Source organism: Plutella xylostella, chromosome 21, assembly GCF_932276165.1.
Source record: "Plutella xylostella chromosome 21, ilPluXylo3.1, whole genome shotgun sequence".
NCBI classification, from domain to species: domain Eukaryota; kingdom Metazoa; phylum Arthropoda; class Insecta; order Lepidoptera; family Plutellidae; genus Plutella; species Plutella xylostella.
Window position 1 is genome coordinate 9983898 of NC_064001.1, and position 23603 is coordinate 10007500.

Genomic DNA, 23603 nt, shown 5'->3' on the forward strand with positions numbered 1-23603 from the left:
AGAAAAACATCACCCCACCTCCCCCCCTTCTGGGAGATCAATTCACCTCAACTTGAATCGACGTCGAACTTTTTCAAAAATATAATCTCCTGTATTTCTCAGGGTTGCCAGCCGAAAGTGATAAAAATAGTCAAATGTCATTAGTATGAGCCTTTCTGACTAAACTGCATCATTTTTTTAAATCCAAAACGGTTATTTCTATTTTTCAGGTTTTTGGGGAAAATCTCAAAATTTTCCCTAAAAATGGGGAAATTTTATTTAACTGGTATAGTCTACCCAACAAACTACACAAATGCGCTATACAAGACAAATCTCCCCAACCACTCTAAACATGTAAAAAAAACAATCAAAAATCGTGAAAAAAAGTCACTTTTACAAAATGGCCGCCAAAGCAGTCCGCCATTTTGTTTTTTCAACTTTTCGGAATTTTCCCATAAACTGCACCATACATCAGACCGTGTTCAAAAAAAATCATCACCCCACCTGCCTCCCTTCTGGGAGATCAATTCACCTCAAGTTGGGTCGACGTAAAAAAATCCGAAAAAATATAATCTCGCCTATCGCCCAGGGTTGCCAGTCGAAAGTAATAAAAATGGTCAAATGTCATTAGTACGGGTCTTTCCGACAAAATTGCATCAAATTTTAAAATAAAAAGTTGTTATTTCTACTTTTCATGTTTTTGGGGAAAATCTCGAAATTTACCCTAAAAATGGGGAAAATTCTTTCACATGGCAACTCTACTCGTCAAACTACACAACCGCTCTATACAAGTCAAACTTGTCAAATGCCCCCAACACAATAAAAAAATGCTTTGAAAATCCCCGAAAAAACACGTTTTTATAAAAAAATCTCCCCTCCCCCCGCAATTAAAAAAAAATCATTTTTTGGAATTTTCCCATAAATTTCATCATGTGCCCCACCGTTTACAAAAAACACCATCCCCCCACCTCCCCCCCTTCCGGGAGATCAATTCACCTCAAGTCGGGTCTGACACGCCCTAAACTTTGCTTCACTGCAACTCGGCCGCCATTTTGTTTTTTTATTTTTTTATATTTTTTTTATAATCTGTCAGACACTCTTAATACACCCTCGAAATATAAAAAAATGTATGGTCACCAAAAAAGAGGAGCAAAAAAAATTTTTTTTTTTTACAACTTTTTTTAAAATTTCGGATTTTTTCTCTACTCACTTGAGCACCCTGTACATTTCCCTAAAACATTTATATATATATATATATATATATATATATATATATATATATATAATAATAAATATATATATATATATATATTTATTATTATTATTATATTTACTTTAAGAAGTTGGTTCCAGTAGGTAGGTTGTAGGTATGTTAGATGTGGAAATGGGAAAATTCGAAAAATCTTGTGGCTTAACAAAGTAAAACTGTGGAGTAGCATTAATTAAAGTACTTATTGATAAGAATATTAATGTAGTTGGTGTGTAGATATTTAAATAACAGAGGTAAAATATATTGTAAAGACGAAAAACACTGATTACAAAAAAATCGTGTTAAAAAATAAAAATGGAAAATTTCTGTCGCGTTCAAGTTTTCGTAGTATTTTTTGTAATAATTTAGTTATACATATGAAAATAATTGGCAGTAATCGTTTTCCTGTTTTATGCACATTTCCGCCTTTATTACAGTGAGGAAAGTACAGTAAGGTTGAATCTTTCAGTAACCACGACCTGTTTATGTTAAATCAAGGTGTGAACTACGAGAGCTGGACTAGCGTTTGTCAGTTAATAGTAGTTTTAAACGTTATCCTAACTAATATTTTAAATGCGAAATTAACTGTCTGTCTGTCTTTTACTCTTTCACGCCAAAACTACTGAACGGATTTGAATAATATTTACATATATGGTCAGACCCTGAGAAAGAACATAGGCTACTTTTTATCCCGGATTTCCCACGGAAAACTTTTTAAAGCGAAGCGAAGCTCGCGGGAACAGCTTTCACTATAAATCTCCGCTTTCGGTTAGTAAACATTTTGCGACCCCTGTATATTCCTTGCTCTGCTTAATTTGACGTTCTCAAGTGTGAAATATATATAGTAAGCGTTGTATATGAATGTAGATCTAGTGATAAATCTGCTGGTAGTTTATCAATGTCTATGAGTGGAACTATGTGTTCGATCGACAGCCTATTCACACAATCGAAGACCTTGCCATTACCATAACACTGCACTCCGTAGAGGCTAGACATTTACTTAAACACGATGAAAACACGTTGATAGTAAAAGAACTTAAGGTTGAACCAAAGCCAACCAGCGCCATCAATTGAAAAAATAAAAAAAATGCGGCATTTTATAATTACCTTCTAGGTATTAGTAGATTTAAAACGTAACTTAATAACTATAATTTACACTTAATTTCTAAAAAGTAAGTTCCCTTGTTGGAACAGCGCCATTCTTTAAACAGAAGTGAATCATCAAAGACTCAGTATAATGATAATGTAACTAATAAACTATGGGCCAAACTTAAAGACAGCACTTACGCCGAAGATAGGCATTTATCAAACCATTAATAGTGATAAATGGTCGATGGCTTTCACATTAACCTGTGAGTTATTCGCTTGGGGACAAATTCGCATAATTCGATAGGTTTAGATATAATTGAACACGGAGCTACTTCAGCAACTATTATTATTAAGGCGATGTGCTTTTGAAACTGAAAATTATTAAGAATTTCTAAAAAAATACTTAAGTACTTACTCTGTAGAAAATAAGCCACGTTGGTTTTTTGTATTAGCCTTTAATAAATAAAGTACCTCTAGGTACATATAATATGTATCGTTCTACGCGTTTTTGTTCAAATCAACCTATAAAGTTGAAAAAATATATGAATCTAAATGTTTAGAAATTAAACATATTAAGTTGTTAAGATCTAAATAGAAAATGACCGTGAAGACACTGTGAATATCACAGAATATAATGTTTTTCAAGAACGAGAATGAATCCTCTTGTACTTTGAAACATTAGCAATTAATAATCCTCAACGCTGCTTATGCATTTTTAATTACTTATGTTCGGTGGTGGTGACCCCACATACAGTGAACACCTAAAACAAAATGGCAAACATAATAACGCTTACGGTAGCGCCTTAATCGACGGTTTTGTAAATAAAATTAGCATTCCTGCCAACACAAATCACAGAAAGAAACCAGATAAACTAAGAGCCGCGTATATTTTCCTAAGGCCGCAGATAGTAACAGTATAAATACGCTATTGACAGAATTATTATATCGGAACCCATAATTCTCGCTTCTACACTTCGACAACTCTACCCCCGTACAGTGTAAGCCTAAGATTATACTTAAACTTTTCATTTAGGTCTCTTATTTCATACTAAGTAAGGGTTAAAATTTAACTGCTGAAGTCTTTAAGTGTATGGCGATCTTGCAGGTACATACAGGTTCGTTAGTTTGTTTTGGTAATTGGTATCGGTGATTGAGATCACACTTTTGGTTGCACCTTTTCAGTTTCAAATGTATAAGCGGGTCAAATAATTATATGTGATTTATTCTGAACCTACTCTTTTAAATGGAGTTAAGCTAACAACACGTCCTAGTCCGTAAACCTTAGTTCTTAATAAGGTGTAATAAGGAAAAAGTAGCCTAGTGTCAGTTTCCTAAAAATTTACTAAAAATTACTGTAGCCGTTTTCCCATGAAAGAGTAACAAAGAGTATCCATAAATCCATACTTTACAAACTTTCGCGTTTATATATAATACACTCACAAGCAATATAAAGGTCCTGAGAAATAGCAAAAAAAATCTACAATTTTTTTTAAAAAAAGTAGCTTAATGAGTGCGTCTGCATTATTACATACAGTACATTTCAGAGCTCCTCAAAGTATTTTCAACTAAAAACGTATACGTATTTTGTTCAAAATTGAAATTAAATGTTTGAATTGGGTCCATTTAGGCCGCATTTTGTAACTGGAACTTTTTCATTGCTCGCGCTAGTATTAGCAACTTTAGGTAGTGGAAGGTCTCGTAAAACGGAAGACATCTTTGCCTCGCAATAACAGATGGTGGTAAGGTCAGCACCAGGTCTAATCAATCAGGGCATGTTTCTGCAAACAGCTACCGCTCCAGATTGCTCCCTTTGACGCTCAATTTACAGCCGATCACGAGCTCATGTGATCAACGAAAGTAGATGATCCGAGTCACGTACGCCACGACCCTGGGACGAGGCGACAATGGATGAGGAAGTGGGATGATCAGTCGCCACTCGTTGCGCCTCGAAACCTGATGAAACCAGAAAAGATCTAACTAGTTCAATGTTAAGGACGATCTTGTTGCTAGTAGAGCTGGCTGGACAGAAAAAAATATAAACGTGAGTTTAAGAAAATAGTTTTGAAGTTTTCCTGGCTGAACAGAAAAATGTACGTGAGTTTAAGAAAATAGTTTTGAAGTTGGGTTTAAAAAGAACGCGTGCGTGAAGTATCGTGTTGTGTACGAGTAGAATAAATAGGTTAACTAAAAACTATAACACTTTTCATTACAAGCGGCGGTGCTCGTTTGCCTTTGTTCATATTATGTACAGCCTTAACGAAAAAATCGAGAGATAAGAGTTACGCGTAACAACCACCTACGATCCCATTTATTGAGATTCCTGAGTCTACATATGATCCTATTTTCGGAAGCAATCGGCTATTTATATTTACCCGTGTTGTTAAGTAAAATATTGCATCCAATATGAACCTAGGGCTAGCTTTGATTAGGGATCGAGTCAAGAGGGCAACTATAGCTTGCGAAAAATTAAGTTTCTGCGTCCCGAGTGCGAGTTTTTTTACCTATCGAGAAGTGAAAATACTCGCACTCAGGGCCCTGAGGGCGGCTGCGCTAACCACGACTCTGTCTCGTGGGTTGTTTGTTCGTTTCTTGTTAAGTTAGGAGTAAGCCTCCTGGCTCTCGTCATTTCATGCACTGAAAAGCAATGTAAAAGTTCCAGTGACCAGTGAGGTAGTCCGTGAGGACAATCTCGCTTGCTAATCTTGTCACTTAATCATAGTATTTGGCGTTGAAACGATGGGGCCATGGGGTCCGGATGCCAAAAGTTTGGTCAAAGAGATCTCTTCCCGGCTCGCAGACGTCTCAGGGGACAAACGAGCCGGGGCGTACCTCCGCCAGCGCCTGAGTCTGGCGATCCAGCGGGGCAATGTCGCCAGCGTGTTGGGAACCCTCCCACAGGGACCAGGCTTAGAAGGTCTCTTCTACATATAGTTTTAGTTATGTACATAGGTTTAGTTTGTATAATATATAGGTAGTTTAGTTTGTAATTGTAAATTATATAAATTATGTAATTAAATAAAGATCAATAAAAAAAGTATTTGGTGCAGAAAGAAAATAGAATGGTGTTTCTACTCTGACGTGTATTTAGCGACTGGTCCAACATTCGTACATTTTCAAATAGCCAATCACGTTCGTCGCTGAACACGAAAGGGCCATCCCACTTTTATTTGCAATGCACCCAGCAATTTCACAGTAATTTCTTTTCATTGTCGCATCATGGATGCAGTCAATTCTCGTATTAGCCACAGCCCATGCTGAGTCTGGAGTCCTTTTCAATACCGAGTTCAACGCTATTTTGTTTTTTTTTTTTGTAAAATTTACATTATATTTTAAAAACTTCATTTATTTTTTAAGTTATTTTTAAATTATTATTTTATTATAACAGCATTTTCAATTACACCAACAGTCATTTGCGCCTCTAGTTCATAATAAAACGCACCATGTAATTAAAACAGAAAACAATATTGTAGTATCTATTAATTTTACTAAAACTAATTACTTAGCTAAGGTCCCCGCTTGATCGTTTACTATCAATCTATCGACGTCATCGGCGATGGAAAATAGGTCGTCGTACTAATCGATTAAGGTTTTATTTTGATTGTCAGGTGTTAGTGGTAGATTTGCATAGTATGTTGTTTCTACCACAGGCATATGTCCCTACTTTGTCATTCTGTCATTAGGGCCATTTGTTAAGGATAGCAATGAATAGTAAGTAAATGGTTTATTCCCGTATATAGTGTTTTTATTAGAGTACCTCTTATATTATTACATTATCTATACATGTGCATATACTTATGATATGTATCTACTAATGGTATTTAAGTATTATAATATTATATTACCGTATTATTATTATATTGTACACTTAGGTATCAGATGTCTCAATATTGTATATTTATTGTATTGTATATTTATTGTATTGTATATTTATTCAGAAACAAATTACATTGTGTTTGAATTTTAACTTAAATATAAATATAATAACTTAAATATAATAACATACAATTTAATGTTCATAACAATCAAATATAATTAGGACATAATATTAATTAACAAGAAAAATTTACAATTTAATCACAATAATTTACAAAGAGATAATACAATAATTACACTCAATTAACTATAATAATTAATAATGATAAATTTAATAGTATTAAGACAAGGTTAGGGACCTACAAAATTAATGATTGATTCAAAAAAAACTCATCTATTGAATAATAGCACTTCTTTATCAAAAAATGTTTAAGTTTAGTCTTAAAAAGTTTGTAAGACATAATTTCCTTCAATTCTAATGGTAGATTATTATAAATATGGGGTGCCTGATATCTAGGTGAGTATTTGGCAACATTTAGTCGTGGACATATTTCAATCTTGAGATCTTTTCTACGAGTCATAAGCCTTTGCTTTCTCTCAGATTCTGTTTCCAGTCTGTACAGATTTTTTACTAAGTCAGATGTTATAACTAGTATAAAGAGGCACGGTACTGTTAGAAGTTCCAGTTTTACGAAATAATCTCGACATGATTGTCGTTGGGATATCCGCACCATCGTTCTGATGGCCCTTTTTTGCATGACAAATGCTTTATTTATATTATATTCATAGCCATATTAATAGATGGGAGATAGTCACGGAAGGACACGACTGAAAATCAGTGCCGCGTCAGGTGGGTGGATGCCACCTCACTTGAAGCGGTGTAAGCTGAGGCGCGGGCCTTTTCGGTGCTGGGAACACACACCGCTATTACTAATAAGTTTATAGTATGAATATAGCTGTTCCCGCGCGCTTCGCTTCGCCTTAAAAAGTTTTCCCGTGGGAATTCCGGGATAAAAAGTAGCCTATGTTCTTTCCCAGGGTCTAGACCGTATGTACACCAAATTTCATTCAAATCCGTTCAGTAGTTTTGGCGTGAAAGAGTAACAGACAGACAGACAGACAGACAGACAGACAGACACAGTTACTTTCGCATTTATAATATTAAGTTAGGATTAGGACTAGCTGTTCCCGCGAGCTTCGCTTCGCCTTAAAAAGTTTTCCCGTGGGAATTCCGGAATAAAAAGTACCCTATGTTCTTTCCCAGTGTCTATACCATATGTATACCAAATTTCATTCAAATCCGTTCAGTAGTTTTGGCGTGAAAGAGTAACAGACAGACAGGCTACTTTCGCATTTATAATATTAGTTAGGATAAGGTTTTTTATTTGTTATTTTCTTTTTTTGTTTTTGTGTATTTTCTTGTGGATTTTTGGTGTGTGGTGCTGGACACCGAATAAAGATTTTTTATCTTATCTTATATTTATCTATGTAGATGTACTCTAACAAAAACAATATAATACAGGTGCGTTTAAAAATGTATTCAATTGATTCATCACGGTGCTGTCCATAAATTAGCAACTTCAGAGTTATGTATGAATAATAAACTGGATGAGGTCAACGTTAAGTCTAACAATCATGTTGATTCTATACACTGAAAATTTAATAATGCCAATGTCAAATTCGTCACTGAAAAATTAGATTTACAAAAAAACAAAGAGTCGATTTTTTAACAAAGAATTTTATGTGTTCATTTTTGTGCCGTCAGAATTGCTTATGATGACATCTAAAGACTGACATCCATTGCTAGTTTTAAAGAATACGTTAAGTATAATTTACGTTGTCCCACGGGATTTTCCCAAGATAAAACCTCCCAGAATAGAGTCGCATTTCGAACAGAGAATTATTATTCTCTTTGGTATAGCTAAATTTAAACTTTGTAGGTACCTTTAGAAGTCCCAACCATTATTGGCTTAATAAACTTAACTACCAGGAAGACATAACCTCCGTACAGCATAACTGTATTATTGCAGTCTCCTATAGAGGGAGAACAATCGGATTGTTAGCTTACTCCTCATTCCCCTTTGCTCCTGGTACACAGATCAGCTCATGCGCCGTGCATTTCAATGTGCCGTCATGCTAATTGCTGCGATGCAGTGTTGTCAGGTAAATTCATATTTTATTGGATTTTGCTTCTTTTTTTCTTCTCTTCTACTATTGGTATTTGAAATTCGTATATAATATACCTACCTATAATAAACTAGTCTGTTGGTCAATGTAATGATCTATGTTTTATGTTTAGCTTTATCATCTTTCTAAACTTGGCTGCATCAATAACACACTCTATAAAAACATAAAACACATACTTAGCACTTAAAAAATATATTATAAAAGCGTTTTTAAATAAAATTTCAGTGCCCGCGTGTTTGAGGCAAAAAAGGTCGGAATAGTAAGTCAAAGGTGAATCGGTGGGTACAACTAAAGAACTAGCTAAGCTACTCTTAAAAAATAATTCATATTCTCCACTGAGATAAATTAATTACTCATAATAATCTGGCAACACTCAGTAGGGCCACCTGGGCTGTAATGAGACGCTTGTTATAGTGAGGTTGTATAAAACAAAGCTTCGCAAAGCTTTGTGCTGCGACAAGGAAACATTCTGTACCTACTATATGAAAGGGAACTAATTCTTAAACTCAAATGTTCATGTAATTTATTCTAATTAGGTACTAGGTTAATTAGTTTTAGAGACATCTGATTTATTCAATTCAATTATTTCATTTTGATCTTCTGTCCATAAGTTAAACGTGTGTAGTATACTCTATATTATATATAGGTATGTAGATTTAGCTTTTTAAGCTTCAGTGTTTCTTTCATCACAAGACCTACAACGAAGGCGATAGTTAAATAAAAAGTTATTGTGTACTTGCAAGTAAAAATATTTCCAACAATAGCCTTAATGATAGTAACAATAGTGTATATTTTTAAACTTTTACATTTGCGTAATGAAAGCTTTGCTCTTAGCTTTTGAACTTCACCGAGTAAAGCATTACTCCCTATACAGGGTGTTGCAAAAAGGGTATACTAAGCCGAAACCTACATGTGCAGCATGTTATATCTAAGCCCGAAACTGAAATCAGAATTTGGAAATTCGCGAAAAAAAAATAAACATAGTAAAAGTCACGTGACCAACAAAGTTTCTATGGAAAAAGAATTTTTTTTTCGCGAATTTTTTATTCTGATGCTGCAAATGTAGGTTTCGGCTTAGTATACCAATTTTGCAACACCCTGTATATTTTTTATTTTGAACTCTTGCACGTAGTGACATAAAATTACAAAGAGCATAAACATTTTAATAAGTATTTAAAATATAGTCCTACAAACGTTTGCGGTAGCAACCCGCACTATAAACTGAGTTATTTGAGTTTTTATGATTTCACTTTTACCAGCCACCGTGTGAACTGTCCTTAAATTTATTGTTTTGTTACTATAAATGTATTATTGCCACAAGCGATACTCGACTTCAATGAGTGCACATTTCTAAAAAATATACTTTTAATAGGCTTCCCTACCCTATAAAATTGGTTTAAATAATTATGTATGATTTTGATAATGATAACTTAACTACTTAAGTTGCTAATTTTAAATTAAACCAATAAAAAAGCACACAATGGACCCACAGAAATATACACACAATAACTTTTTTTTCTGTAGGTCCAATTACATAAGGTATCAGTTTTGAAAAGTCCTCATCCGTATGATAAGTGTGCATACTTCACGTGGAGCTCGGCTGGATCTGCCTCGATATGATCAGGGTGTGGCGCGACTGACTGCCTTATAGAGTGGGTACTGCCAACACTAAAACTGTTAAAGAGGGGTGCACAAAATTACTATCTACTTATACTAGGTGCTATGGGCTTATCGATGAATCTGTTATGTTATTCTAATTTAAGTTGTACCTAGATGTTATTTAACTAAAAGAATGTTGCCGAAAAATGTGTAGTTTTACTCTCTATATTAGGTGCTATGGGATTATCGATGAATCTGTTATGTTATTCTAATTTAAGTTGTACCTAGATGTTATTTAAAAAATATTCAATTCAATACGTGTTGCCTTTTGAACTTAAATAATGCCTACTTAAGGAGGTGCATTATGCACAGAAAGGCTTATGGAATAAAAATTATGGCTATGAGTCCACCTTCGACCATTTACAACCCTAGACGGACTCATCTCATACATCGCCTACATAGTAAACAGGCCAATATTTTATTACTTTTTTACGTGACTGTACTGTCATTCCCTTCTGTCATGTCATTGAGTGCATGAAAAAGTGTGGCAACGTAAGTAAAATTCTACTAAGTTGGTAGAAAATTCATAATAATGTGGTGATATTTTTAGGGAAATCTAAATTAGTTAAAATACGTTAATAGTATGATTTATCCGACTCACCCGAGTTACCACCGCACCACTCGCTTTTTACAGCGTATTTATTACAATTATTTGTCGACTGTCAAAATATCATTTCACAAATGCTCGGTCACTGAGGGGAAGAAATGGCAAAATAAACACTCTAGATGGTTTTTCAAATTTCAGCTAAAATCTAATATATTATATTATTTTATTACTATAAAATTAATTATGGTTGCCTTACCTTCATCATGTTATTAATTTCCTTCTCTTTGAATTTGCTTTTTAAATAATTTTCTTTTTGAATTTACATTACTGGTTAAGTTGTCTAATTTACACATGTGATAACATCGTATCATCAAATATTTTTCTGCCACCAATCTTATTATATTTATTTGGTGCAGTGAACCACAAATATGCTCAGCACGCGTAGCACAGTATGGCGGTGACAAGATATAAATGACAGCTAGTTGCAACAAATTGTGTGATACCAGTTGTCCTCACAAACGCTAACATGGCCAACACGAAATAATCACTACAAGATGTGAGTTACAATTTTGACAGCGAGATTGGAAGATTTGTCTTATTTTCTAACATGGGTGTACCAATTTATCCACACATGTCTCAGTTTGACATTTGTTTAGGTAGCATTATATCACTCAAGTTCGAAGGTGGTGATAACATGTGACACAAATAATTATTTGTTTAGTTTTTGTTAATTTCATCCTTGCTCTACAAGAAGAGATGCAGGAAAGGAAAATTACTATAATACTTATAGGGAGGATGATCCGGGACTCTAATAACCCGTTGAAAATGCTTTAAAAACAACATTTGTCGAAACACACATCCTCTTTTTTATTTGACTAAAATTATACATTAAGTATATTACTTATATGTAGCGGTGTTAGCTCAGACGGGTAAGCGCCCGCCCCTCACGGAAGAAATGTGGATTCAAATCCTGTCGCTCACATGTGCTAAGAAGTTAGATAGATAGACATTAGTTTGTTTGGAAGCAACTCAGTGCATATGTTTGCCCTTAGGAACAAACCACTGATTTTCAGTTGTCTCCCATATACTTTAAGTTTGCCTATTCACGCCAAAGTATGTAGGTAATGAAGTGGCTAATTGAATAGTTTGAATGCTAAATGTGGAGTTCACGAAATGTAAATCATATACATTGAATAGGTCCGGCACACCGGGCAGTCAGCGACTGATGCTATGATGACTGGTAGTCCTTTCACCACAGCGACAAACCCTAGTCAGGCTTTATTATTTATCAACAACACACTAACTAAAATGAAGTGGCTAATTGAATAGTTTGAATGCTAAATGTGGAGTTCACGAAATGTAAATCATATACTTACATTTAATAAGTCCGGCACACCGGGCAGTCAGCGACTGATGCTAATCCTTTCTCCACAGCGACAAACCCTAGTCAGGCTTTATTATTTATCCACAACACACTAACTATAAAAAAAATAAGTGGATATGCTAGCATGTACAACTAAATTAAATGGTTATAAAAATATAATATTTCCTTTAGGTAAGTAAAACATTTATTAAACTTTTAATTAATAAATTATAAAAAGTATACTATTTCACACACCATAAAAGCATATTAGGTATTCTTAGTTATCAACTATCACAATAATCAGTCTGAACTTGGCTTATATCAGTCATCAAATAGGTCTCATAGTATGTATGCCAAGTTTTTCAACTTTTTCAGTTCGGTGCCTCTCCGGTTCATTGTATCACCACAAGGTTGCTGATGTCATCTGACCATCTTCAGGTGGTTTCTGCCAACAAGAGCTCTCCAACCGTGTCAAGGCCATCATTTTCTGACCGGTTTTGACCATCTTCCGTCTTGCCTACGAGCCAATTTCAATGTTCTGTAACAAACAAAAATGTTTCATTAGATTTTAGTTATACTTATGAACTAAGATTATGACTCCTATTGTTATCTTCATCATCATAGCCCATCACGTCCTCACTGCTGGGGTACGGGTTTCCTTCCAATGAATGGAGTTGACCAAGTACTGCCAAGTGAAAAAAGTTTTTTGAGTTGTTTTGTGTGCATGTGCCCAATTATAATAACATGTGACTGGTACTGGCACTTACCTACTGTTTTTTCCTTCCATTGATTATATAAATATTATTCAGTCAGGCCGTGGGACAAGCATCGTAGATGATATTCTGTTGCACCCGTCAGGATCCTGCCCGAGCTTTTGTCTCAAGGCCTTCTAGCTCCTGGGGCCGGGTAAACGGTGGGTGGGTCATCAGTCAGGTGGCATGCTGTTTTTTCTTCGTCTCATGGAGCCGGTGCATAGAAATCGTCTGCCGAAGAACTCCCAAGGAATCTGATCGTGCTTGGTCGGGAGCAAGCTCGGTCGTATATTATTTCATGTGACGATGTCCAAGAAAGTAGTTAAAGAGCCAATATGAGTCCATGGGGTAGCGCAATGCAAAAATGCAATGGTAATATTACCAAAATATTTCACTCGAACGCACCAAACAGCGAAAATTTTCTTCAAATTTGACGTTTGGTGACATTTAAATTGTCAAAAAACCATAGACAATACAAACAAGAGCCACAAATGAGGGATTTTCAAAAAAAAGAACGAATGAAATACATATTTCCACAGAGCAGAAAAGTTTCAGTGTCACTGTGGCTTATATCGAATCACACAAATAAAACGAGTCCCATGTACACCCTATGCTAACATTTAAGACTGATATCCAAAAGTGACTCAATTTAAACAGTCACTTCACATGCTGTCTTATTATGGCCATACTAGCCGTGCAGTTGTGACAGCAAAGAAGTTGTTATTGCCTACATTTTTTTTCAATACTGTGTACATTATCTTTGCATGTATTATACTGGTCATTTTGAAATCTTGTACACACATATATTTTCTCAAAACTTCTTCAGTAATTTTGCAAATATCGTACGTATCTTGTGAGGCGTACACCAAACCCCCTTCATCTCTCACACTTACAAATTTGTGAAATACTTTTTTTTCTTTTGCCAGCAGGGATTCAATACACGCAGTACATTTGATTTTTTTTAATAAGCTCCTTGCGACATACCCAGCGATGTATCCTACCACCTGTTCTTTGTACTCCCAAAACTGTGTGTTGTGTAACAATTGTGACGCACGTTCCAGGTTTTCACCTAAAGATTCCTGTTCACTGGTTTCGGCCTCATCATCATCTGGCCGCGTTGAAGCAGCGGTTTCATTTATCGATTTTAGCGCGGAAGAACACATCAAAATAGATATGTGCTCTAAGGGGACACAATTACCCGATTCCGCTGATTTTAGTTCCATGTGACACAGAAGTTTTCTGTAAATGCCTCTGAACTGACGAGCATTTGGGTTGTCGTTGTGTCCGCCATGCATTCGAATTGATCCGAAAAACAGTTCAATATGGTCTTGACTTAATCTATACGTGGTCAAGTACCGCAGCCTGTTGGATTCAATTAGAGTCTCATATAACGATTCCAAACTTTTAATACACACAAGAACTCCAAGAAACCCGGTGAAGCAAGGGGATTTTAGTATAGGTGTACAAGTTTTTAGTGTGATTTTCTTAGAGGTTTGGTGCTCTTTATAAGTTCTTTTTCTAGAAACTTTTATGTTGAGACTCAATATCATATCTTTGGCTTCTTGTAACTCCGCAAAAACTTCATCTTTCATTATTGGAATAATTGGACGTTTAAAGCCATGGGAACTGAAGTTTCGGGAATTGAAAATATCAAAAATGTTGTTCATTATCATAATAAATTTTTCGGTTGCTTCACTATTTTCAAAACCAGGAAGTTTAAGTTCTTGTCGGCAAAACTCAATTGCTTTTGAGACACTTCTACTCAGCAGTTGGGTAGCAAGTTTCACATTCATTATGGAGTTTCTGAAATGTACATGCTTTTTGGTCAATCGGTTTGCCAAATTCAAACCAATTTGCTCTTGCATTTCTTCAAGTTTCTTAATATAGTCCCACTTTATTTCCTTATCTTCATGCATAAAGGTTTCTTTCAATTCGAAATGATTTCGTATAAGCTTTAACATATGACAGAAATCCAAAAAGACAGCCACCTCATAATTAGCGCATGGGTGTTTAAATGAAGTTTTGAGATTTTTAGGGTCATGAAGATTACAACCTAGTACCTTCATTGCTGATACGTTAGTACTGTGTCCATCAAATGTCAAAGACACGACATCAACTCCAACTTCATAGCATCGGCTCAGTATTGTATTAATTATGTTTGCCTTTTGTTCTCCTGTCAATCCGTGAATTAAAAAATAGGCTACTGGTAATTTCCATGACTCATTTAATGATACCAGCATAAACGCATAAGCTTCGGAAGCTTTTACATTAAGGTCCTCATTAGGACCAGTTCCCATATCAACAAGGCCTTCATCTTGCTTAGTTTGTCGGTTAAAGCACCTTTGCTGTCTGATAGCCATTTCATCAGCAATTAATGCACAGGTCATATAAGCATTAGACTGTTTTCTTTTAGCTTCTAATATCTTAAATGCATCATCTGTTAAGCCAGGGGAGCCATCAATATTTGCATACCATTTTGATATTGTCTTTGGATGAGGGAGACAAGTTTCAAATTTATTTCTAATGTATCTATAAGCGTTAGGCGACAAAAAATGGAGGGTCAAGCAAAATTTTCTAAATTCTGGTTCGTATTTTGACGCAGGCTTTTTAGATTTTCCTTGTATTTTTTTCTTCATTTTAGCATACAAGTCTGCAGCAAATACGTTACTACTCAAAACGTCATGAGTGTCATCGTTAATATATCTTTCTGTTTTTAAAGTCTCAAGAATTTGTTTGAACGAGGCTAGTTTTTTTTTGAGTCGCAAATTTTTGCGCCTGAGCGACTGAATTTTAAGTATGTATCTTTTCTGAAGTGCTATTTTTTTTCTTAACTGTTTTCTCAACTTGGCTTTTTTTGGGGTATCAAAAACAGAATCTAAGTCTGAAAAGTCTTCAATTTCCGTCTGTTCTACTTTTGATGTTTTAGGAGTTGAAGGAAAAATTGGTTGGTCATCTGTTTCTGTGGTTTTTTTTTCATATTGATTTGATGTGGAAGGCGTCTAAAAATTTAGATAAAAAAAATCTTGTAGACAAAAAATTATCATGCTACCTATATAATTTAGTAGCTGTTCCCGCGAGCTTTGCTTCGCATTAAAAAGTTTTCTAGTGGGAATTCCGCAATAAAAAGTAGCCTATGTGTCCTGGGTATCAGCTAACTCCATACCAAATTTCATTAAAATTGGTTCAGCCGTTTTGACGTAAATAAGTAACAATCATACACACATACGCTAAAACTTTCGCATTTATAATATTAGTAGGATGTATTAATATTAATGACAGAACTTTATCAATGTAATTAATTGTAGGCCTAACTAACCGGCTGTTTGCTAAATCCTTCACTTATTGCTTCTGCTTCTTCGCCAGAGCTAGCGCTTTCTTCAGACTTAGCTGGTAATACAAATAATCCCTGGAATGTGGAATTTAAATATTGTAGGTAGCTGGTAATAAAAGGTGTTGCAAAAAAGGGTATACATTGTTGCATTATTATTTATTTTGAATTCATTGACCAGTTTGACACGACCTCTCGAATGTGTAGGATAAGAATAATGCCTGGGAATCTTACTTTGCTCGGTAACACTCCCTTTTTCAGTCTTCGGAGTCCTGTCTGATTTTTTGTGTAATATAGATCTTTGTGGTGGAAATGATCAGAGCAGATCACTGTGGATTTTGCTGGTTTCCAGTAGTCCTCTCCACGGCTTTTTCTAATTATTTCTACCCATTTGCTTCTTATAATGGGATCATTCGGTATCCTGATAATACATGTATATTAGAATTTAAACTGTAAGTGATAAAATTACCTTTTGTACCTATAATAAAAATTATGATAGCTTTAGTTGTGTAAAAGTTTACGTTTTGTCGAATACCATTTCGCCTCAGCGGAAACTATCACGAATATTTAGACATTATGATCTAGGTATACAGTTGACAAAAGAATAGCGAAACTTTTTCGTTTTCGTAAATCGCAAAACCAACAACCATAGAAACGCAGAAAAAAAATGATTTTAATATATGCGTAGGTTTTGCAAATTCCATCCATTATTAATGAATTCAAGGTAGGTATGTGCCTAATTTCAATTTTGAGAATCCAATCACGAAACTATTTATGGTACACTTGTCATGTCGACCGGGTGTCGATAGGACATTCAAGCGGTTAATATAAATTATACTCACTTTTTGGTATATTTATTTTCAAGAAAAAACTGGCAACACCGAAGAAAATTATATCAATATTTACTTTCTTAAATTATTTATATTAATACATTACTTACAGATGGTAGGTGACCTTGTGTGTCGTTTTTAGTCGACCTTTGTAATTTCTGCACACGTTTAAAGCACATACACGCATTTTAAAAGGACAAAATCGAAATTAATGCCAACTGTCAAATATGTGTAGCACCGGCGATGACACAATAGACACTGTAGAGCGAAATTTGTAACGGGGGCAGTTTGCCCCAGTTTATGTATGGCAGCAATGGCTTCTTCTAAGGGGAATCTAGGGTTGTATATAATCAAAGGAGTCCACTAATGTGCCATAAATGCCAGATTTCTGTTCGTGACTGTACTTACTCACTCGTTCCTGAAGATTTGGATCTAAATACTTTCGACTCAATGTCTCAATTAACCCTTTTATTGCTCAATTACCTACTTCATTTCCAGAAAGAGTAAAATAAATCTTTACAATTTATTATCTGTTGTCTACTGGAAATTGTAACCACCATTAATCAAATTGTGTCTCTAGTTATTGTAGAGGTAGTTCATGGCTGAAAAGGGCTTTAAAAAAATATATACTTAATGTGCCAAATATGGTGGCTTCTATTTTAATTATGTAAAGGACGGAAGCTTATAAAATACCTTTTTATAAAGATCGAGATTATACTTAATAGGTTATTCTTTAACAATAGGTAAGCATACAATACATAATAGGTAGGTAACAATACAGCTTTCCAACAGCCACTGAAAATACCTACATTATTTACAATTCTAACCTTAAAATAAATTTGCATTGCATCAAATGAAATCACTGTACGAGTAATATTACAATACAAAATATGATGCGAGCTACTTCTCGCCCGGCCACACACAGTGAGTGATCCATGTCTGTTGAAAAAAAAACTATCAAGACAAAAACGCGCCAAAACACTTAACCTCACATTTACAAAATGGCGCCTCCTCTCAACAGCACTTCAGCAAAAGTGATATTTATTGGGTAATTCAATTTATTTATGGAAATAATAAAATTGAATGCTATTCTTGCTACAGTTTTGCGAGTAATAAAACTGTTCAGTCACAGTTGGTGGTGGGGCTCGGGGTATTTTATTGTCGTGAGCTATGGCATGTGGCCACCGTTTTCCATATTTGCCCGCAAAATATTGCCCAGGAACTGAAGTTTAGTAAATAATTTAATAAATGGCATGAATATTTTTTATCAACTACAAAGTTCGCTTCTTCTTTAAAACTTTGAAATTTGTGAAAATTTAAATAGTCCTGCAATTTAGTGCTTACCTATCCATGCTCCATGTTCAGACCTAATAATTTCAGATGTATATTTTAAAACAATTAAAGAAATGCAAAGGTTAATGCTTATACCTATAGCCCTATACATTTTACCTGCCTAATTAATTCATAAATTCCAGGAGCTATTATTGGTGCCTCGACTGCCTCTGGCAAGCCCGGTGCATGTTTACGTATGAGGGCAATAGAAACTTAACAGCACATACAGCTAAAAGCTAAAGCGAAACCGTTCAATCAAGAAAATTGCCATAAACAATAGCTGTGAGTGTGAGCAAGGTCAATAACCAGGACCACTGACCGCCTCTAGTGAAACAAATTAATAGTGACCGCGACACTAACAGTCCACTTTCATTCCTAACTGCCATTAATGTGGTTGTTCACTTCAGTCATAAACACTTCTTTGCGAGAAATGAATAACTTATGGGTCTATGGGTTTTTTGCTGTAGAGCGATCCGGAAAAATTGCAGCACATTCTATTCGATAGTCTATTCGAAAGTGCTGTCAACCAGTCAACAACAAAATGGCGGTGTATAGATTTGCGAAAGTTTGACAGCTATCATTCCATAGGTTATTGTCAGAATAATATTATGTACCTACTCTGTGGTCATTCTTTTCGAAACTCATTCGAAAGGTAAAAAGTGTTCGAAAGTGCTGTCTAGTTGACAATAGTCGCACTCGCATTCGATTCTATTCGTTAGCTCGAATTTTCGTGATACGGGTACTGCTCTAGCTGTAGGTTGGGTGAGCTCCATATTTTATACACAGATCCAGAAAATTCAATGTCATAGAAACAAGACGGAAACATGGAAAGGAGAGGAAGACCCAGAAAATGTTAATGGAGCAACTAAAAAACTACCTGAAGATCTTTTCATGGCAAGGGATAAAAGAACTGGCTCGTGAAAATGACATAATTACATTGACGTAGTTTATGAGTAGTGGATCGACAAGACATGAAAAATATAATTCAATTTTTTTTTATGGATAAAGTAATTTCAGCAGAATTGATAATAATTCCTAAAATAATTGACAAAATAGTTACTTTTGTTATCATAATTATTGTCTGTTGCTATCCAACCTAATGTTATAAACGGTGTCACGTAGTATTTAGATTAGGTACAAACATAATTAACCCCATAAATTTATGAGCAGTTCAAAGAATTGGCAAACAATGTTAGGTTGATTGAATTTCGTCAAACACCATCTTTCTTAATTAACGTGGCCAAATTATGTGCCAAGCAGACACATTGATGTCAAATTAATCAAAACTGAAATTGATAACGATTCAATGAAATTTATTAAGGATTTTTCCACGAAGCAGTTCCGAAGAAGATGTTTGAGGTGCGACACAGTCAAGACTCATGATTATTTAACCCTTAATCGGCCAAAATCGGATAAGTACCTCCTTGTTTTGAACTTATGGCTTTAAGTTAAATGGCGGAAACCAATGAAATAATTTCAGTAGCCATGGCAAAAAGGTTAAGATAGTGAACACTAGTGCTGCCGCTCGGTTTACTCACGACAGCCTATCGCTTGTTGAAGGAATTCCATAATTCAGATATTACACAGGGAACTACAAAACTTCGCTACTGGGAGCCGAGAAAGTAATAGTGTAAGTTTATAAGTACTTATACAAAAGGAGTGCTATACCTTGACTAGCAGAAAACTTCTGATCGCGACTTTTGGAAATTCATGATAAACTATTAAGTAAGTATAAAATTAATACAAATATTCTTTTATTAAAGAAAGTGTTAGCACATAGGTTAATGTGTTTTATTGAAGCCACTGTTTTTAATTTTACCAGTATGCAAAGGTTTTCCTTAACAGCCTGGGATATTGCTTCGTATTTCTCAAGCGCAGTAATTATGTGATCGACCCGGCGAGCGGCCGATAACTCTAATTGAGCATGTCTAATAAGCGTACCAGCAACTTTGTAATTTGACATAATATATATTAAGAGTTGTTTAGCCGCTACATTTACCATTATGCTACCTACGAGTATTCTATTACTTAATGGTTATCAAACTAGAACCACTATCTATGAGTATATATAAATATTAGTTGTTATGATTTTCTAATGAAAAAAATGATTAGCTAATGGCATTTTAATATCAGAAAGCCTTATAGCACTAGCCATTGGTGAGATAAAGATAAATTTCGCCATTTCATTACCTAATGAAAACAAAATCCTTCAAAATTAACATTTTATTCATACTTCCTGATATACATTTAGACGTAGCTGCAAGAAACCGTGTTAATAAGCCACAACCGAGAAACCAAGGCGCGACTAAAGCGATACATCAGATCATAACTCAAAACAATTTACAACTAAATTGAGATATAATGAAGAAAGCAACCGCCCTGTCGGTCTTAATGAGACCAATGCTCGAAACAACACTTTAAAAAAGAAAAAATGAAGACAAACTAATGACACAACGTTTAAAAGAAACGCCACTCCATTTGTCAAAGCAAAGTGAGATGTTGAAGCGGTGTCTTTGCCTGACACGTTAAAAAAAGAGATGATTAAAGATGTCTGCCAAGTTCTCAATAAATTGGTCATAATTTTACGATGCACATTCGTCAATGGCAACTGGTTATAAAGTCACAAGCTCGAGTGAACAGGAAATGAAGCGAGACATTGCAAGTTGCCGTTGATCTTATAAGGCCTGTTTCCTAAATTTTAATTAAAATGATTTGTATTATATGTGATGAATGTGGTGATGAAAATATTTGTCTCGGCCAGGTTACGACCCAAAAAAATATCTCAATATAAAAAAAAAACTATATGAAAAAGGTAGGTATTGCATTAATTGCTGCAGATCAACAAAGTTCAAATGGAACATAGTATTTTTATAGCGGGTTCATTAGCAGAAATGAGAATTTTATTGAAAGTGCATAGAGATTTATGGGTGCTGTCACCAACAGCCAATTAAATGTCTTTCACCAGCAATGCCGAATCAATATCCAAACGGCCATCCTTATTGATAATATTGATCATCATGAGAATGTGATTTACCTTAATAATTTTGTACTCTTTATGCAATCGAATCTCCGTTGTCGTGCATCTGTAACAAAACGAAATATATTGTAAAATAAACATAATAATATCATATCATTATCAACAATGACAATCAGGAACTTCTATCGGGCAAATTCAAGATACCTACAAAAAAGTACTCATTGCTGTATTATTATATTTTATCATAAATCATCAATTTTATTTTGTTTGAGCCCCCCCTTCAGTAAAACATCCCACGACTAGGTACCTAGTGATAATATGAACCATGCATTTTCATTCCGCGACAACACCCCTAATGGCAAACACAAACTCCTCGCCCGTAGGTGTAAAAGCCAAAGAACTGTTTGATGGGACCACCGAAAACTAGCTCCCGACAACAAAGACCGCCTTAATATTGACATTTAAATGTTCCCACGAAATCCTGACGAACTTTCTCAGGCAATAGAGGGAAATAAAAGTATAGTTTGTCCAACTACACTCGCGAGCAACCAAATCGACTCAAGCCTTGACGGCGCAAACATACATTAATACAAGTAAAATTATGAATAGAAATAATAAAAATGATATGTCATTTAAAAGCTTAAGATGTCAGCTTTAATTTGATATCATTATTATTGAAATCCATTCATCATTTTTGAAATAAATGATGTCTGAACGCAATTGTAGGAAAAACGGGAATTTAGGAAAAAAGGGTATGGGTATCGTATTATACAAATTAAACAAAAAATGTTAAGATAAAAATTTATTTATTTAAATCAATACTTTGTACCCCCTCTTGCCCTAATTACAGCCTGCAGCCTGTTTCTCATAGACCTTATCAACTTTTTGACAGTTTCCTGAGGAATGCCGTCCCACTCCTCTAATAAAGCTGTCTTCAGCTCGTCCACGCTTGCAGGGACTGGATTCCTGGCCCGAACTCTTCTTTTGAGCTCGTCCCATAAGTGTTCGATGGGATTCAGGTCAGGACTGAGCGCAGGCCAGTCCATCGTGCGCAATTCCTTCTCTCTCAGAAACTGCCGACTGACTCGTGCCGTGTGGCAGCGGGCATTGTCGTGCATTAGCACGAAGTCTTCACCGACAAATTCTGCATAGGGCACAACATGACCGAGTAGAATGTCGGTGATGTACCGATCAGCTGTTAACCCGCCTCCTCGGCCGCCTCCAGGCACGAAAACAAGTGCGGTTTTTCCCTCTAGAGAAATACCAGCCCACATCATGCAGGAACCGCCGCCATATGCTACTGTTTCAGCGAAACAACATTGGGCAAATCGTTCCCCCGGACGCCGGTAGACCCGGCCTCTCCTGTCACTGCCATGCAGACACACTCTGCACTCATCAGTAAACAGGACCGACCGCCATTGCGCAATGCTCCAATCGAGATGCTCTCGAGCAAACTGAAGACGCGCTTGTCGGTGGCCTGCAGTCAATTTGGGGCCTGATGCAGGTCTTTTTGGTGTCAAGTTGGCTTCCTTCAAGCGTCTTCTCACTGTCCACTCGCTGACAGCCACTTGTCGTACACGTCTCAGTTCTTGCTGCACATCAACGCCCGTAAGGTGTCGATTGCGCAGCGAGGTTGAGACAATGAAGCGGTCGTCTCTCTCTGAAGTGCAGCGGTGGCGGCCCGTTCTTGGTCTTCGATTGAAGGCACCAGTCTCTTGGAACCGTCTGTATACTCGGGATACAGCAGACTGGCTCAAGTGGAGCTGGGCAGCGACTGCTCGCTGACTTAACCCTTGTTGCAGCAAGGCAACAACTTGAGCAGCTTCTTCTGGTGTGGTATCCATGGGTTTGCGAAAACAAGGAATACAATGCAACGAGATGTGTACCGGTCAACTTGCAACAAGCGACTGATAAGGTACACCGGATGTGGAAAGGTTTTATAGCGGGATCAGGTAGCGCAAGGCGTGGATTCCTAATGAGGTAATTAACACTGACGGGCAATTAAAATGCGTCATTAAATCTGCGCTTAGTTTTTTTTTATGGTATTGATCTTAATTGAAAGCCTAATTCTTCAGCTTTCGAATGACATATCACTTTTATATTTACCATTTATCGTTTTAGGAAAATCAATGTATATGTGCGCCGTGAAGGCTTGAGTCGATTTGGTTGCTCGCGAGTGTAGTTACGATACAGTCGCCAGCGCTGCGGCCGCGGTAATCATTCGGACAAATAAATTGAGGCATCCAAATATTGGGGTTCCATCCGATTATATGCAGTTATGGCGGCGTACAAAGGCGGCTTTTAAAATTCAAAAGATGTGATAATTGCTCAGGATTTTTGTGTAATCTCAGACACTTTTGATCCTTTATTAACGGCTTACTTCACTTTTGAGTACCTCCAGTGTGGCCACTCGCAAGTGGGTTGAAGCATCGCATCGGATGTTTGGTCGAAAATGTTTATCTTCACAAACGCATTATTCTCATGTTCGATGTTGGCAT

The 23603-nt window shown here is 35.8% G+C and overlaps 2 protein-coding genes across 4 annotated transcripts in view; both read right to left on the reverse strand.

The window, feature by feature from the left end:
* LOC105388630 overlaps positions 1-23603 on the reverse strand; it is a 152091-nt gene that overhangs the window by 45820 nt on the left and 82668 nt on the right. For all 3 annotated transcript variants that reach the window (XM_048628818.1, XM_048628822.1, XM_048628819.1), the window contains one exon: positions 21163-21211. The gene's annotated coding sequence lies outside the window, so the exon portion shown is untranslated. The remainder of the gene's footprint in view (positions 1-21162; positions 21212-23603) is intronic.
* Positions 12404-16504, reverse strand: LOC125490210. Its single transcript, XM_048628686.1, has 5 exons — positions 16488-16504; positions 16201-16387; positions 15955-16044; positions 14873-15637; positions 12404-12424 (listed from the first exon to the last, which is right to left on the reverse strand). The coding sequence occupies exons 1-5, from the start codon at positions 16502-16504 to the stop codon at positions 12404-12406; spliced, it is 1080 nt and encodes a 359-aa protein (XP_048484643.1).

Excerpts from the sequence above, each read along its gene's own strand:
- LOC125490210 (XM_048628686.1), bottom strand. Across the intron at positions 16,045-16,200 it reads AGGGAGTGTTACCGAGCAAA|GGATTATTTGTATTACCAGC; the intron begins GTAAGATTCCCA and ends TCCACATTCCAG. Across the intron at positions 15,638-15,954 it reads AAGGATTTAGCAAACAGCCG|ACGCCTTCCACATCAAATCA; the intron begins GTTAGTTAGGCC and ends CTAAATTTTTAG.